This window comes from Neovison vison, chromosome 8, assembly GCF_020171115.1.
Source record: "Neovison vison isolate M4711 chromosome 8, ASM_NN_V1, whole genome shotgun sequence".
NCBI lineage: Eukaryota > Metazoa > Chordata > Mammalia > Carnivora > Mustelidae > Neogale > Neogale vison.
The window spans coordinates 20,818,186-20,833,302 of record NC_058098.1 but is presented as its reverse complement, the minus strand read 5'-3'; the positions used below and the strand labels follow the sequence as shown (position 1 = coordinate 20,833,302).

Here is a 15,117-nt window from a genome sequence, read left to right as displayed (position 1 = left end):
AATAAATTAGATTCAACTAGCTTTTCTCAAAGTGTGGGAGAGGCTGGCAGGGGACCCGTGAGATGAGTTGGGGAGGCCATGAACTTGATGTGAAATCACAAAAAGTTATCCCATCTCTTGTTTAGTCCTCCTGAGAACACCAAAAAGAAAGTCTCAGTTCAGTGCCAGGATATCTTAAAACACCTCTCAGACACACAGTGATCATTCCTTCTAATGAAAAGAAAGCAGTCCTCCCGCTTGGAGTCATCCAGAGCCAACCTCATTGAGCCAGAATTTACCAACACAAATTTGCCCTCATTGTAGACATTTTTACAGTTATTTTGTGTTTATGATCGCAGATACTGATTTTTCATGGTCATGATATAAAATGTCTTAAATATACCTTTAAGTGTATAAAGTAAGCTGATTAAAAGAAAAATATTAAGCAAATAGTAATTTTGATTTTGTTCTTTCTTCATAATATCTTATCCAGCAAGTGAATGTGCACAGATTATTATGATAGAACTAAACGTTCAGGAATATGAAACCAAATAAGCCCAAATCGCCTTTGTCATAGGACACTCTGGCACTGGGCTGTGCCAGGGCACTAGGTAGCCTTTAATCAAATCATCCCAGGCAAAGAACAACTGTGGTAGGGCCGTGAAGGAAAGATACATAGCATACTAGAGTGGGAGTCAGGGAAATTGGGAAAGGCTTTCCTGAGGATGTGATACTTGGGTGGACATTGATAGGATGGATAGGAATTCTTCAGGTGAAGGGGTGCCACCCCAGCAGGAACAGCATATGCAAAGGCCCTGTGGCAGGAAGGAACATGAAAGATAAGAGACTCTGAAACAAGGTCAGAGTGGCTGAAGTACTGAGGTGAGGTCAGAGAGGTGGACAGGTAACAAAAGTGGGAGAAAAGTCTGTTCATCATGCATATTTAAGAATGAGTTGCTCAGCCTTTTCAGGGAACCACCCAGGGCCTGCCTCTTAATCTGAGGGGCTGGCGTTCAGCAAGGAGTTTCTGGATTCTAAAAGTAATCCCTGAGTTCAGTCTAAAACCAGGGAAGGTTTAGCAAACACTGCTTGATGCAGGTGTGGTTCTGGGGTGGCCTGGACAGCTGAACGCACATTCAGAATTCAGGCTGTCCTATCTTCCACTTCCTGGTTGGGTGACCTGGGCAGCCACAGAAGCTCCTAGATCCTCAGGTCCCCATCTGCCCCGTAAAGATCCCAGCAGGTCTATTTTTAGGGCTGATGTTTGTGACATGAGCTCCTGAGTATAAATCCCTGGGCACAGTGCCTTGCCCATAGGGAAAGGTGAAGAACCATGAGCTTATGACGATCTCTGTCAAACAGCTTGGGCAGCAAGGTGTGTCGTACACCTGTCCTGCTGGTGTGTGAATCTAGCAGCCTGGTTTTGCCATATGTCTGTGGCATGGATGCAGATGGACGTCCTTATTTTGGCAGTGGGGACAGCCGGTGGGTAAGCCGTGTGTGTGTCAGAGGGCATGTGTGTTCAGCCGTGGGAGGCAATGGGAACATACATTGCTATGCTCTGTGTGTGTGTACCCGTCTTAATAGAATTCTTGTGCACTGAGTGAAAATCCACACACATTCAACATGGCCCATCAGTCATGGGGTTAAAGCCTTGGCCTGTCTTCAGGACTTTTCCAAACCCCAGTGCTCCCGTGAACCCGCCTGGGGCTCCTGGGCCTATTGGGAGCTGGGCTGCAATTCCCTGAAAACAGACTTTTCTTTTATTCCCTGTTCCCAGATATTGGCACACGTGCACGCGCGGACACACACACACACACACACACACACACACACACACTCCTCCCAGAGCATCTCAACGTTAGGGAGGAGCCAGCCAAGGAAGCCACAGTATCGAGGTATTGCCCTCCTTCCTCTCCTTCTGCTAGCTCTACCTCCCCACCCTGTTCCCATGAGACTGCCTCACATCAGGACTAGCGTTTTGGCCCTGAGTCTAAAGTGAAAAAACCACCCCACGTTTTGGTAAGCAACTCCGTCCTCTCCACTGGGCACTGGGCGGGAGGGGGGCTTGAACCCCCATCTCTGTTTGCACCTTGTGTGAGGACAGTGGCCATACCTGACCCTCAGCCCCAAGTCGAAAGCACAACACCACTCCTTGTTTTTATCTAAGGCCCAAGGGCTAGGGTTTCAGCTCTGATCTGTGCCAGGGATGGGGCGACATCTAAGTTCACAAGTCATCCAATCTTAGCCATCCACAACGCTCCTGGAGAGACAGGGCCCAGAGAGGAGAGAGGACATGACCAGAGGGGGGCTCCCGACACCTCCACCCCCATTCCCCCACTCCCGCTCCTGGTGGGGAGCAGTTAACACAGACCCATAACGAGGCACTGAGGGTCATAGCATGAAAGGTTGGGGTCCGCCTTGGACACCCGCACCAAAAGGGCACAGAGCGCGGTGGTCCAGGCCTTGACAGGCGTTACCATGGTGACGGGCTGCTCCTCTCCGGGGCGCGGGATCAGTCGGTCGGTCCGCAGGTCGGTCTGTGGGGCGCGGCCCCCTCCTAGCTCTGGAGCGAGTGGAGCGGGCTGGCCGGGGAGGGGAGGCCGGGGACACAGGGAGAGGGCCCGACGGAGCCGGCCAGACGGGACTGGAGGCAGCGCGAGTAGAGCGGGAGCCGCCGGCCGCCTCAGGGGCGGGTCAAGCTCTGCTCCCAGCGCGGGACGGGGCGGCGCGACAGCGGCCCCTTTGTGGCGGCGCCCGGCCCGCGCCCCGCCTGCCGCGCGGGAGGACGAGCAGCCGCCCCCCTTCCCGGGGCTGCGCCGCCGCTGCCGAGAGCTGCTGGGTCGCCCGCCGCCTTTCTGCTCGCTCCCCTCCGTCCAGCCGCCCCCGGTGCACCGACGGCGGTGCCAGTACTCCACGGCGGTGCCAGGACTCCGCGCCCGCGCTGCACCCACCGCTGGGCGCGCACCGCTTAGGCTTCAGCCCTGGGTTCAAGTCTCCACCTTGTCCGCTCGTCAGTTGTGGGAATAGGCAAGTCACAAAGTGTCTTAAGCCTCAGTTTCCTCATCTGTAAAATGGGGATGACGCTACCGATGGGGCTGATGGTGATCGTGCCTGCTTCTTAGACGTGGTGGCAAAAATTGGCATCTGTCCCAACATCCTGCCCCTGTGAAGCCCACACTGCCCCCACATCAGGATGGCCCAGTTCAAGACTTAAACGTGATGGTAACTTCTCGAGTTCTTGTCTTGTTTCTTGCAGATAATGACTAGCTTTGTGGCCTTGGTCAAGCCATCGTTCCTCACCTTTGGCGGGAGACCAGAAACTAGATGATTTCTGGCTGGGTGACTCTGGGGTTCCTCTATTTATTGAACAAACATTGTGCCAGGAACTGAGACAGAAGTCAGAGCCTCTGCCCTCAGGTAATATATAACCTAGTGGGGAAGATAGGCAAGATATCTTCCCCACGTGGGGAAGATAAACAGAAACAAATAATGGTTGAGTGTGCTAGCTGCTAAGGCAAGAGACAAATGTGGACCTTGAGAACTGTAGGGGGACCAACTTGGAGCTGGTGGTCTAGGAAGGGACAGAGAAGCCTAGATCTAAAAAAGGGGAAGGAATTAGATGAAGGGTGGGGGAGGGAAGATGGTGGAAGAAACAGAGTTCCAGGCAACAGCATGTGCAAAGGCCCTGAGTTACCATTAAGCTGAAAGAAACCTGGAATCAGCGAAGAACTGAAAAAGGAAAAGTATAGTACTGAGAGTTCAAGGTCAAAGCCCAAGCCTTATTTTTAGCCCATCTCCCACCCCACATAGGTTAATCAGTCTTTTAACAGTGAGAACGTGAGCTAAGAACCCCATCCTGCTGTGTAGCTTTTAACAAGTCCCTTCATGTCCCTGGTCCTACATTTGCTCATTGTTAATTTGGGACTAATAATCCCGAATAGCTTCACTATGCCCCACAGCCCAGAGGACCCCTCCATGGCATGTATTAAGCAAGCAAATAAATGTCTCCCACCTGCAGGGGCAGTCTCTTTTGGCATCACTACTCCAGACATGAATTTAAGAGAGAACAGACTCGTTGATGTCAAGTGTAGAGTTCCACTGGGAATTGGCGGTGGGGGTTGGGGGGTGGTTTCCCAGCTTGGAGCCTGCAGAGTCCCAGTTTTGCAGTGAAACAGAACTGACATGACACCAAGCGTTCTGGGGTTGCAGGCAACAGAGACTGACTCTGAGTTAGTTTCGCAGAGAAATAATGGATTAGCAGAGTATCGGCAGCTCACAGAATCAATGAGAAGACTGGGATCCCACCCTCTGGAAAGCACAGGAACCAAATGAGATGCTCCAGGGGTCTCCTTGTGGGAATGAATGGCAAACCCTTGAAGACTGATCGAAAGACATCAAAACACCCCAAACTAGAACTTTCTACATGCAGGTAGTAATTGTTATGTAACTGTTAAATGGGGTAGATTCTATGATAGTCCTTATTTTATAGATTTAAAAAAAAAGAGGTACAGAGAGGTCAGGTAGCTTGCCCAATGGGGAATAGGTACTGATCGTGGAGCCTGAAATTGCACGAGGTTATCCATTTCCAGAAATTATGTTATTAACCACCTTCCTGTGCTACCTGAGTGAATCCCAAGCTATGTGTCACTCTTTTCTAGAATCAAAGACTTAAATGAGAGATTCTTTTTTTTAAAATTTTATTTATTTATTTGACAGAGATCCCAAGTAGGCAGAGGGTGGGGGATACAGGCTCCCTGCCGAGCAGAGAGACTGATGCGGGGTGCAATCCCAGGACCCTGAGATCATGACCTGAGCTGAAGGCAGAGGCTTAACCCACTGAGCCACCCAGGTGCCCCTTAAATGAAAGACTCTAATTCGGTCATGTGGCAAGGTAGCATAACAATGAATATATTGGGACTAGTTCGTCATGTAAAGGGCAATTAGGTCACACAAGAAGGGTAGGAAAGGATCTGAAATAGCTTATAAATAACGGTGCTCATCACAGCCCATACCTTGGGCCTCTCAACATCCCTTGTATGTTTATTCCAGTGCACACTCTTCCAAAAATACTCTTTACCAACATAGTACTACTCCACGTACAGCCAAAAATGTACACACACATACCTACACCCTTGTATGTTTTGACTCCATGCTGTGTGTGACCTCAAAGAAGTTCACCTTTCTGAACCTCAAATCCATCCTTCTAAGACAACATATGACTTCCTTCCTCATGGGACTGTGGTGGGGATTAAATAAGTCAATGAATGTAAAATGCTTTAACTCTGTCTGGTACACAGCAGAATTAATAGATGACGCATAAAATGGTGCTGTTTATGTAAGGGACCAATGGTTGTGAAATCAGCCTCCAACTACACAGGCTTAACTATTGGATTCGATTTGGTTCATCTCTCAGGGACTTTCCAGAGAGAGGATTTTCCAAGGACTGTCCGATGTATTTCCTCTCTCTTTGGCAAATGATTAACTGAATGAATCATGTTCCACACCAGATTTGGGGAAGCCCATCACTGCTCTGACATAGGGTGGAATGGAGAAAGTGGGGAAGTGTGGTAGAAGTGGGTCTCTGCCACCGACCTGCTGGGTGGCCTTACACAGATCCCTCTTCTTTGGGGACCACAGTTTTCTCAGCAGAATCTGAAGGCTCTAATCCTCTCCTCATGAGACTTTTGTGAGAATCCAATGAGGTGGTGATTGAAAGAGCCTAACTCAGTGCCTGGCATATAGGAGGTCCCCACCAAATGGCAGTTGTCCCTGTGACTCTGAGACTCCCAGAGCCAGGTGTCTGGCTGTCAGACTATCTCTCCCCAGAGACAGTCTCGCTTGGGGGAAGAGCATTGCCTAATTCAAACAGAATGTCATGGGATTCCAAATTGATTCATTCAGTATTTATTCGTTCCTTCTCTAAGGGTAGCAAATTCTTGGCTCACCTATGCATGTTCACCTCTTTCCTACCCACGGTAGGCATCAGGAATCCATCATGAACCTTTTTGCAGAACTTAGAAGCAGCCTTAGAATCTTCAACACAGAGCCCAGGCAGCCACTACCCATCAACAGGGCTGGAGTTAAGACAACGCTTAGCTTATCTGCTATTGGCGGTCCCTAATGTATAAGGAAGATTAGCATTGAAAAGGCACCAGCTCTGGAGGCGGAAGGCTTGGCTTTGAACCTTGCCTTATAATTTCCTATGGGCTGTTCCAGGAATGAGTAGGTACCGAGGCACTCAGCCATGGACTGTGCCACTTAGATTTCCCTTCAAGAGGGATCCCATAGCAGTTCAGTGAGCTGTGGATTCCTCCAGGATACAGCTTTTGCCCATCTCCCCTTCACCCTCATGGGCATCGCCCCCGGTAAGTTTCTTGCACTTCTAACTCTGTCTTTGACATCTGCTGTAGAGGATTCCACTAACACCACACTGAGCTGCCTAAGTCTGGGTTGGAAGGGACTGTGCTCCCCTCTGGGATGCTGAGAGTAAGGGGAAGCATGGAGATTACTGACAGGGTTGGGGGAGAAGGCCCAGAACAGGGAGGCTGAAGATCACAGTAACATAACCTATGGCCTGCCCTAGATGAAATTGACCTTACTTATCAAGGACAGACGTTCAACTCAACAATCCAAAGACCACAACATTTTTTCCCTGCATCTATATACTAATCCTAGGGAAGAGACCTTGGTTGGCCTTGCTTGGATCCCAAGTCTATTCCTTAGCCAGTCACTGTGGTCAAGGAAATGAGGATATTCCGACTGGTCGGAATAGACTCTACGCCCACTGCTGGGTGGGAGCCTATGATGGCAGCTCTACCAGAACTGCATGGAGTGGGGGACAAGTTCTTCCAAGAAACCAGAAGGAGAGGAATGGAAACATAGCCCAAGCCAACAAAAGCTTTGGGGATCATTGCCCAGTCCATAAACAGTGGGAAGACAAAAAATGGAAACAACTTGGTGTTGTCCCTCAAGGACCTTCTCTTCTTGCAGGTGAAAATGTGATGTTTAGGTGAGTTTCCTGAGACCAGATCTTGGGACAGGAGTGGAAGAGAGATGGGGATACATGGATACCTCACACACTGTCCCACTCTCTCCTAGGATGCCCACAGTCTGGTGCACAGGGACAGAGATGGAAACAACCTATGAAAACAAAAGCCCCTGAGACTTAAAACTTACCTTGTTCGTCTGTCCTGATTGACAGCACAGAGATCCACCCACAGAGGGCTGACTCACACAGTGTGACACTCCCCAGCCAGGACACCAACCTGTCCTGTTTGGACTGTTCCTAAAATTGCTTCCTGGTGGAGGAGCCTATGATATATAGTCAGGGCTCTGAGTTCAAGTTCCTGCCTGCCCACTAACTCCCCAGAGGTTTATGGAGGTTTACTAAATTCTCCAAATCTCAGTTTTTTCAGTTATACAATGGAACCAATAATCTTTGCTTTGCTTCCTTCCCCTGCCTGTTGTGAGACAATAGCCACAAGCACTGGTCATGTCCTGCAAGAGACACAGATGCATTTATTGATCACCTACTATATCCCAGGGACAGTGTGCTGAGTCCTGGGAGTAGCGGGGTGAACATGACAGATAGGACCCACCCTTGTGTAACTCACAGTATAGTAGGAGATCAGATCTTAATAATGAAGCATGATACAAATCGTGGTATGGTGATTCAAGAGAGGAAAAGCACATATCAAAAGAATCCAGTAGATTCTAAAGGTCTGGGAGGGCTCCCCTGAAGGCTTAAGCTGAAATCTGAAGAGAGAGAAAGAATGAACTAATGAAAGAAGTCAGGGGAAAGCACAGTCAGGAGGAACAGCATATGCAAAAGCCCTGTGGCAGGAGAAGAATTGGAGGCAGAAAAGAGGCACAGTGAGAGGGACAGGGACACAAGAAGAGGTGGAGGAGGTTTTTGCCTTAGAGCCCTGAAAAGCCATGGGAGGAAACTAAGAAGAGAGTAATGTGATCTGACTTATTTTTCCCCAAAATTCCTCTAGCTTCTGGATGAGCCGACAGTAGAAAGTAGAGGTCAAGGGAGTACAAGAGGGGGCAAGGACCCCCATCAGCTAGAGGCCTGTCACAAAGGGTTGGCGAAGGTTCAAGCTCCAAGGACAGTGGAAACTAAGAACCAATGCCCCATGGCAGAGGCCACTGAGGGCCATCCCACTCCCTCCAGCCCATCCCTTAGCCCCCACCTGGGGTTTCTCTTTTCTTCCCAGTCCAGCCCTTTCTTGTTATTGTAGGATAGACTCCATCAGTGACTCATCCAGGACTTGGGTTTCTCATTCCAGCCACCTCCCCCACCCAATCTACTTGGAACTCCTCTGGGCCTGTGGAGCTCACCCCTCACCATCTGGAAAGGCAGCCAAGAGCCCCTCCAGCTCAGAGGGGAGTCTAAGAAGGGAGGAGCTGGGACTCTTCCTGCTCAGGCACCATCCATGCTTCCCTGCCTCTGTGATTTTGCTCATCTTCTTCCTCCTGCCAGGGGACCCCCTGTCTGCAAGACCTATTCATTCTCCCAGGACCACCTCCTCCAGGAATCCCTGCCCCATGCACCAAGGCAATTGTTCCCCTTTTGCTTCACACCTGTCTTTTCATTCACGCCTCAGGAGCTCACCTCTTCATGAGGGAGGCAAGGGAGTGCAAAGTTGGGGCTGGGACACACAGATAAGGTAGCAGCCTACAGGAGCAAGCCAGCAGCACCCCCAAGAGGAGGAGTCAGAGGAGGTTTCCTGGAGGGAGAAACATTTTCACCTGGGTTGTGAAGAAGGAATAGAAGTTCACTATGGGAAGAAAGAAGAGAAGGCATTCCAGGCCAAAGAAACAGTGTGTGCAGGGAGTGATTGCAGATCATTTATGGGATATGTGAAAGGGGCCTTGTGCATTTTTAATTTTTTTTCAAAAATTTTATTTTTTTATTTGACAGAGAGAGAGAGCACAAGCAGGGGGCACAGCAGGCAGAGGAGAGGTAGAGCAGGTTTCCTGCTGCGCAGGGAGCCCCAATGTGGGGCTGGATCCCAGATCTCTGAGATCATTCATGACCTGAGCTGAAGGCAGATGCTTAATCTACTGAGCCTCCCAGGTGCCCCCCACCCCCACACACATACCGTGCATTTTTTAATGAATGAACATTTGAGGAGTGCATTGAGAAATTCACTATAGCTGCATCAGTTTGCAAACTGGGGATGTATGTGCCAAACCTGGCAAACACAGGCTTTAAAAAACAAAACTGAATTCGTTGTCAACATCTAACAACAAGGAGGCTTCACATAAATTTCTGGGCAGTAGCGTCTCCCTTCGTCCACTTCAAGCATGTGGTACCCAGCTCACCGGAAACTCCGCCTGGATCACTTCGCTCATTTGCACTTCCCGGGTCACTTCCGCACCCTGTGGACATTCAAGTTCGCATCCCTGATCCAGATGATAAGCTTCTGGAGGCTCTGAACTACGTGAGGTGCTAAGCGGGCCAGGTGCACAGCAGGTGCTCAATAAATACTGGCCGGGTGGACGGGTAGTGTGATTCTAACACACGACCACAATATCTTAGGACTCCTGCCTTTCCAAGGTGGAGCCCCTCCCGTGTGGGCTGGATGGAGACCCTCACGTTTAAAGAATCAACTGTGGAGGAAGTGACAGGATAGGACTGTTGTGACAAGGTCATAAAAGACATGTGACTTCCACCTTGTTGTCGCTTGGATTGCTCACTGTGGTGGAACCCAGCTGCCATGTTGTTAGGACGCTCAAGTGACTCTACGGAAACATCCATGTGACAAGGAACAGAAGCCACCTGCCAGAAGTTAGCACCAACTTGCTGGCCATGTGAGCAAGCCACGTTGAAAGTGGACACTCCAATCCAGCCCAGACTTTGGATGGCTATAGCCCCAGCTGACGGCTTGATGGCTGCCTCGTGAGAGACCCAGAGCTGAACCCCCCCAACTAAGCTTCTTCTAGACACCTAATCCACAGAGAGTGTGCAACAATGAATGTTTATTGTTGTTTCAGATGCTGGGTGCTGAGGTAATATGTTACATAGCAATAGATAAATTAACACAAATGGGTGGTTGGATGGATGGAAGGATGGATGGACTGATGGATGGGATGGATAGAGGGAATGGGTGGCTAAAGGGTGTGTTATGTAGGAAAAGAGATTCTATTGGGAAAGTAAGGGGAGGGATTCAAATCCCAACTGAGTTTTGTCATCCTGGAAAGCCAAAAGAAGTCTGTAATCCAGGAGTGCCACGGTTCTATCTAAGTTTTAGTGGTTTACTCAGGCAGACATGTAGGGGAGAATGGATAATGAGCCTTCAGGCTGAGAGGTAAGCAAGAGGCCGTGTCAGTTATCCTGGAGAGACAGACTGCCTTGTGTCTCCAAATACAGATTCCTCCAACAACAGTCCCATTCCAATCTTTGTACCCCATGGTCCGGCCTCTGTCAGTCCTCAGTCCTGAATGGCCCTCTGGGCTGTGGAGGAGGTCAGGACTTGAGCATTTCTCAGAGACCAAGTCATCCTCCTCACTCAGAGTCTTCTTTGTGTTGAGGAAGCGGTTGCTCCCTTGACCAATGGGGGCTCAGAGTAGGGTCGTGACCTTCAGGAATCAGAGAGGGGGACCAAGGAGTCAATTTGCTGTGTAGACCCCACTGCCCCCTAGGCATGATAGAAAGCCACAGCTACCAATCACCCATGAGTTAGGTCAAACCCAAGATCCAGTCCATTGAGATTGTTTGAAATGGCCCAGCACGTGTCCCAGGGAATGTATTTGCAAATGAGTCTGACACATATGAGAAGCTTTAATGCAAGTCAAACTACATTGAAATGCCATTTCTCATCTATTAAATTGGCAAAAGTTCAAAAGCTTGACAACACGTGTTAGTGAGGCTTTGAGCAAATAGGCACTCCCCCACATTTATTGGTAGGAATGCCAATTGGTATAAGCCTTAAACAAGGGAATTTGATGGTATCTAGCAGAGTGACACAGACTGTAGCCTCCAACCCCAGGATTTTTACTTCTAGAATTTATTCCAAGAATATAATTCCACAAATACAAAAACAAAAAACAAAAAAACCCAACGACTTATGCATAAACTTATTCACTGAGGTATTAATTGTAATAGCAAAATGTTGGAATATCCATGTCCATTTATGGGAAACTGAGTGAATGAACTATGGTACCAAATAAGGGAATGTTATGCAGCTGTAAAAGCAGGCAGGAAGAGCTCTATGAACCTATCTATAGGGAGTGACTTGCAGCATATGTTGTTAAGCAAAAACACAAAATAAAAGCAAAATGTAAAGAACTGTATATGGTATACTACTTTCCACATAAGAAAAACTCTTTGAAAACCATTTATTTACGTGTGTACTTACTTATTTAACTATGCAAAATTTTATCCAGGAGGGATAAATTGAAAACTTACTGAAAATAGTCACTCATAAGGAGTTGGTTGCAATGCACTGGAGAAGAAAGAGATGGTAGCAAGATTTCTCTGGATAGATTAATATAAAATTTTGACTTTTTAACTACATAAACACTGTATATTTTTGAAAATAAAATTAAATAAAAATATGAAAACCTAAACCCTAAACTTAAAAACAAAGAGAACAAATGAACTTAACTGTACTTCAAGTAAATAGTATAATCACACACAAAAAATAATTCAAGTGACTTTGGCCATAGCATTCTGACTCCTGATCCCTTAGTGAGACATACCTTATGGATAAAGAGAAGCAAAGAAATCCTGAACTTTAATTAGTAGTATTTGACAGAGGCATTGGTATTATAATTTTGAAGCTACTATCTGTGTTGCATGATTGAAGAAACGAACAAATATATTGATGATTTGGGAACCCAGGTCTTCACTATGGGAATAGGAAGTTAAAAATATGGAATGGGGAAAAGATCTGTGGCTCTGAGTTTTAACTGGAGACATCAATAGGAGCGCATGTTTTTAAAAAACATGCACGCAGGGGCATCTGGGTGACTCAGTGGGTTAAGACTCTGCCTTCTGCTCAGGTCATGATCTCAGGGTCCTGGGATCGAGCCCCGCATCCGGCTCTCTGCTTGGCGGGGAGCCTTCTTCTCCCCCTCTCTCTCTGCCTACCTCTCTGCCTACTTGTGATCTCTCTCTCTCCATCAAATAAATAAATAAAATCTTAAAAAAAGAAAAAAAAAAAACATGCACACACACACACTCCCTAGCTCTGTCCACTTCCAGAACCAGGTAGCTACAATACCCTTATAGCAATTAGTGCCCCCAGTGGCCAGATCTTGGTTCCTAAACCCCGATCTCCACTAGGTAAAACCCACGTCCTTAGATAAGAGACTAATTTCAAGGACAGGGCAGAGAAAGTGCAAGGTGAACCTGAACTATCTCGTGTCAGAAAGCAAGGAAGCACTCAAAAATGATGAGGCCAAATGAAAGGATCCTACTTAAAGGGGCGTCCACTAACCAAAGTTCAGACAAGTTGATCATCAAGGAAGAATGATGTGGTTTCTCACTATTGGAGTGAGAAGCAGGAAGTAGAATGATCTCTATAGTAATAGGTTAGAGCCAGAGATGGTATGAACTAATGCTTAGCTTAGTAAACATATCGATGAAGATTGGTAGATTGATAGATACATACAGAAACATTTAAAGATATGTGTGTACGCAGGAGTCAGTATATACGTATATATATTGCCTTGCTCCATCAGCTGAAGGAGGTTACAAGAAATCATACCCCAGTAACAATGAGCACACCTAACACCCACATCTTGGCTTCTAAATCCATTCTCCAATAAAAGAAATCAGAGGATAGAAGTAGTTGACTCTAGGACCAGGGTAGGAAATACACAAGATAAGCCTGGTAAGAGTAAGGAAGTGCCAAACAACAAACCGACAAAACCCACGATGATGGAAGTATGTCAAAGAGACAGAGGAACCCACTGAAAGAGCTTCTAATGACCAAAGCTGCAAAAATTTGAGGAAGAAAAAAATGGAATTATTATATTGATATAAATACTAGTGAATAAATAAGTGGGAGAGAACAGACAAATCTCCCATGAAGAATTCCAAATAATTTGCACAGATACTTCTCTTTTGAAAAGATGCGACATAACACCTCAGTCCTAAAACGAACTTCATTTCAAAGAGCACAGTATGGAAAGGAGGGAAAATTAATTTTACAGTATATCAACCTAACAAACACTACCTCAGCCTGGTGATCAAGGTCAACATCAAGACTGGTGATATCGATAGTAGATACTCTGGATATGCTTTGCAAGGACAGGGTAATTAAGTGGCAGACTGTCTTAAACATCCTCCATTCTGACCCTATCTGCCTTGCAAAAATGCCCAGAGAGGGCAACAGTTTTCTCTGACACCACACAGCATGTCCATGGCAGAGTCAGGATTAGAACCCATCATCCTGACCCCTAGCCCAGGGATCTGCCCCAACTCTGAGTGCTGGGAATGGCAGGGACTGGACAGGACTCTTTATAACATCATCACAGCAGCCACAGGAAGACAAGGGAGGTTCAGAGGGTTAGTAGAATGTCCCCACATCATCTTGGAGTGAAAGAGCCACCAAAAAATAGGAAGCAGGGTTCCCCAAGCCACCCTGCCCCCAAGACCACAGTGTAGCCTGATTTAGCCCCATCCCTGGGAGTCCCAGCACTGGTGTTTCCTTCCCCAAAACACTTGTTCCCTCTCCCTCCTTTCTCACGGTGACGGCCCCTTCCCTCTGTGGCTCCACTTCAGGATCTGGGGCCACCCAAATAGACCCTGGACCTCTACCTAGGGTGGTGCGGTCTGGATAGGGTGAAAAAAGTGAACAGATGGTGCTGTGGGGGCGGCAACAGGGAGGGGGTAGGGTCGTGCAGAGAACTTGGCCATGAAAGAGTTCAATTGTCTTGTGCAGCTGTGCTTGCCTTTTTACTCCTTTCAGTCTACAGCCCTAATCGGAGAGGGGCAGCCGCCTTCTCTGTGCCTGTCCTACCTTCACCCCCAGCTCTCCAGGGGCCATCAAGCACCACTTTCCCCTTCTGGTTTCTTGTCAAAGCAGTATCTCAGGTCTGCAAACAAGAAGGGGTCTTGGAAGCCATGGTTTCTCATTGCTGCCACATCAGAATGGCCTGTGGGATGCTCTTCTTACAGATATTTCCTCTTCACCAGGATCAGAATCCCCAGGGCTGGGACAAGAAATTGTATTTTTAATAAACACAGCTGGTTGGTGAAACACGTGGTTACACAAATGAGAGAAACTGGGGACTTCCTGTCTGGAGAGGGACACGGACATGCTCAGGGTCACAGAGCGAGTTTTATGGCTAGACCCAAGCTGACTCACTCATTCATTCGTTTATTCATTCATTCATTCATTCATAAAAACATTCATTCAGCACTGACTATCCCAGCCTATCTGCTAAGGATTTACCAGAGAGAGAGTTTTCTCCCAAGGTGTTCACAACAAGTAAGCAAGCAAAGAAACAACAAATGTGTCCTTCAAAAACATGACGATAGGTACTGCAATTGACTTGTCCAAGGTACTGCAGGAGCCCACCTGGAAAGGGTACTTACCCTAGGCAAAGGGACACAGTGATGAGGGAAGGCCACCTGGAGGAGGTGAACCTTTAAGGTCCTGGAAATATTTATGCCAAGAAGGAAGGGTCTCCAGGCAGGTGGGTCAGCATGAGCAAAGTCTTGGAGGCAAGCAGCAACATACCTTATGTGGGCAGCCCATAGCAGTTCAATGTTACGGAAGCCTAAAAGATAAAGCAAGAAGCTCATTCACTGATTACATCTGTTGAGTGCTTACTACATGCCAGACCCTATTTAGGCACGGGGTTTGGGCATACTGAACAAAACAGACAAAATGTTCACCCTCATGGACCTTCCATTTCAGTGGGAAAAAGAGAGAAAAAGACAAACCAATAAGCAAATAAAGCTTATAAATGTTTTTGAAGTGACAATGTGCTGAGAAGAAATATAAATCAGGGCAAGGGGCTGGGGGTTCATATTCTGTAAAGGGTAGCCAGAGAAGGCCCCTTGGAGAAAATAGCCATTAGTAGAGACTTAAAGAAAGTAAGGCAGTGAGTCACAAATAACTGAGTGAAGCAAATTCTAGGAAAAAGAAACGGCAAGTGCAGAGGTCCTGAGGC

General features: G+C 47.5%; 1 protein-coding gene across 1 annotated transcript in view; it reads right to left on the bottom strand.

The window, feature by feature from the left end:
- The window catches only part of KIAA1755 (KIAA1755 ortholog), a 37,856-nt gene extending 35,338 nt beyond the window's left edge, over positions 1-2,518 (bottom strand). Inside the window, 1 exon segment of the mRNA XM_044262319.1 lies at positions 2,460-2,518. Within this exon segment, the coding sequence (XP_044118254.1) occupies positions 2,460-2,462 (3 nt within the window). The 5' untranslated portion in view covers positions 2,463-2,518.
- Between the last annotated feature and the right edge of the window lie 12,599 nt (positions 2,519-15,117).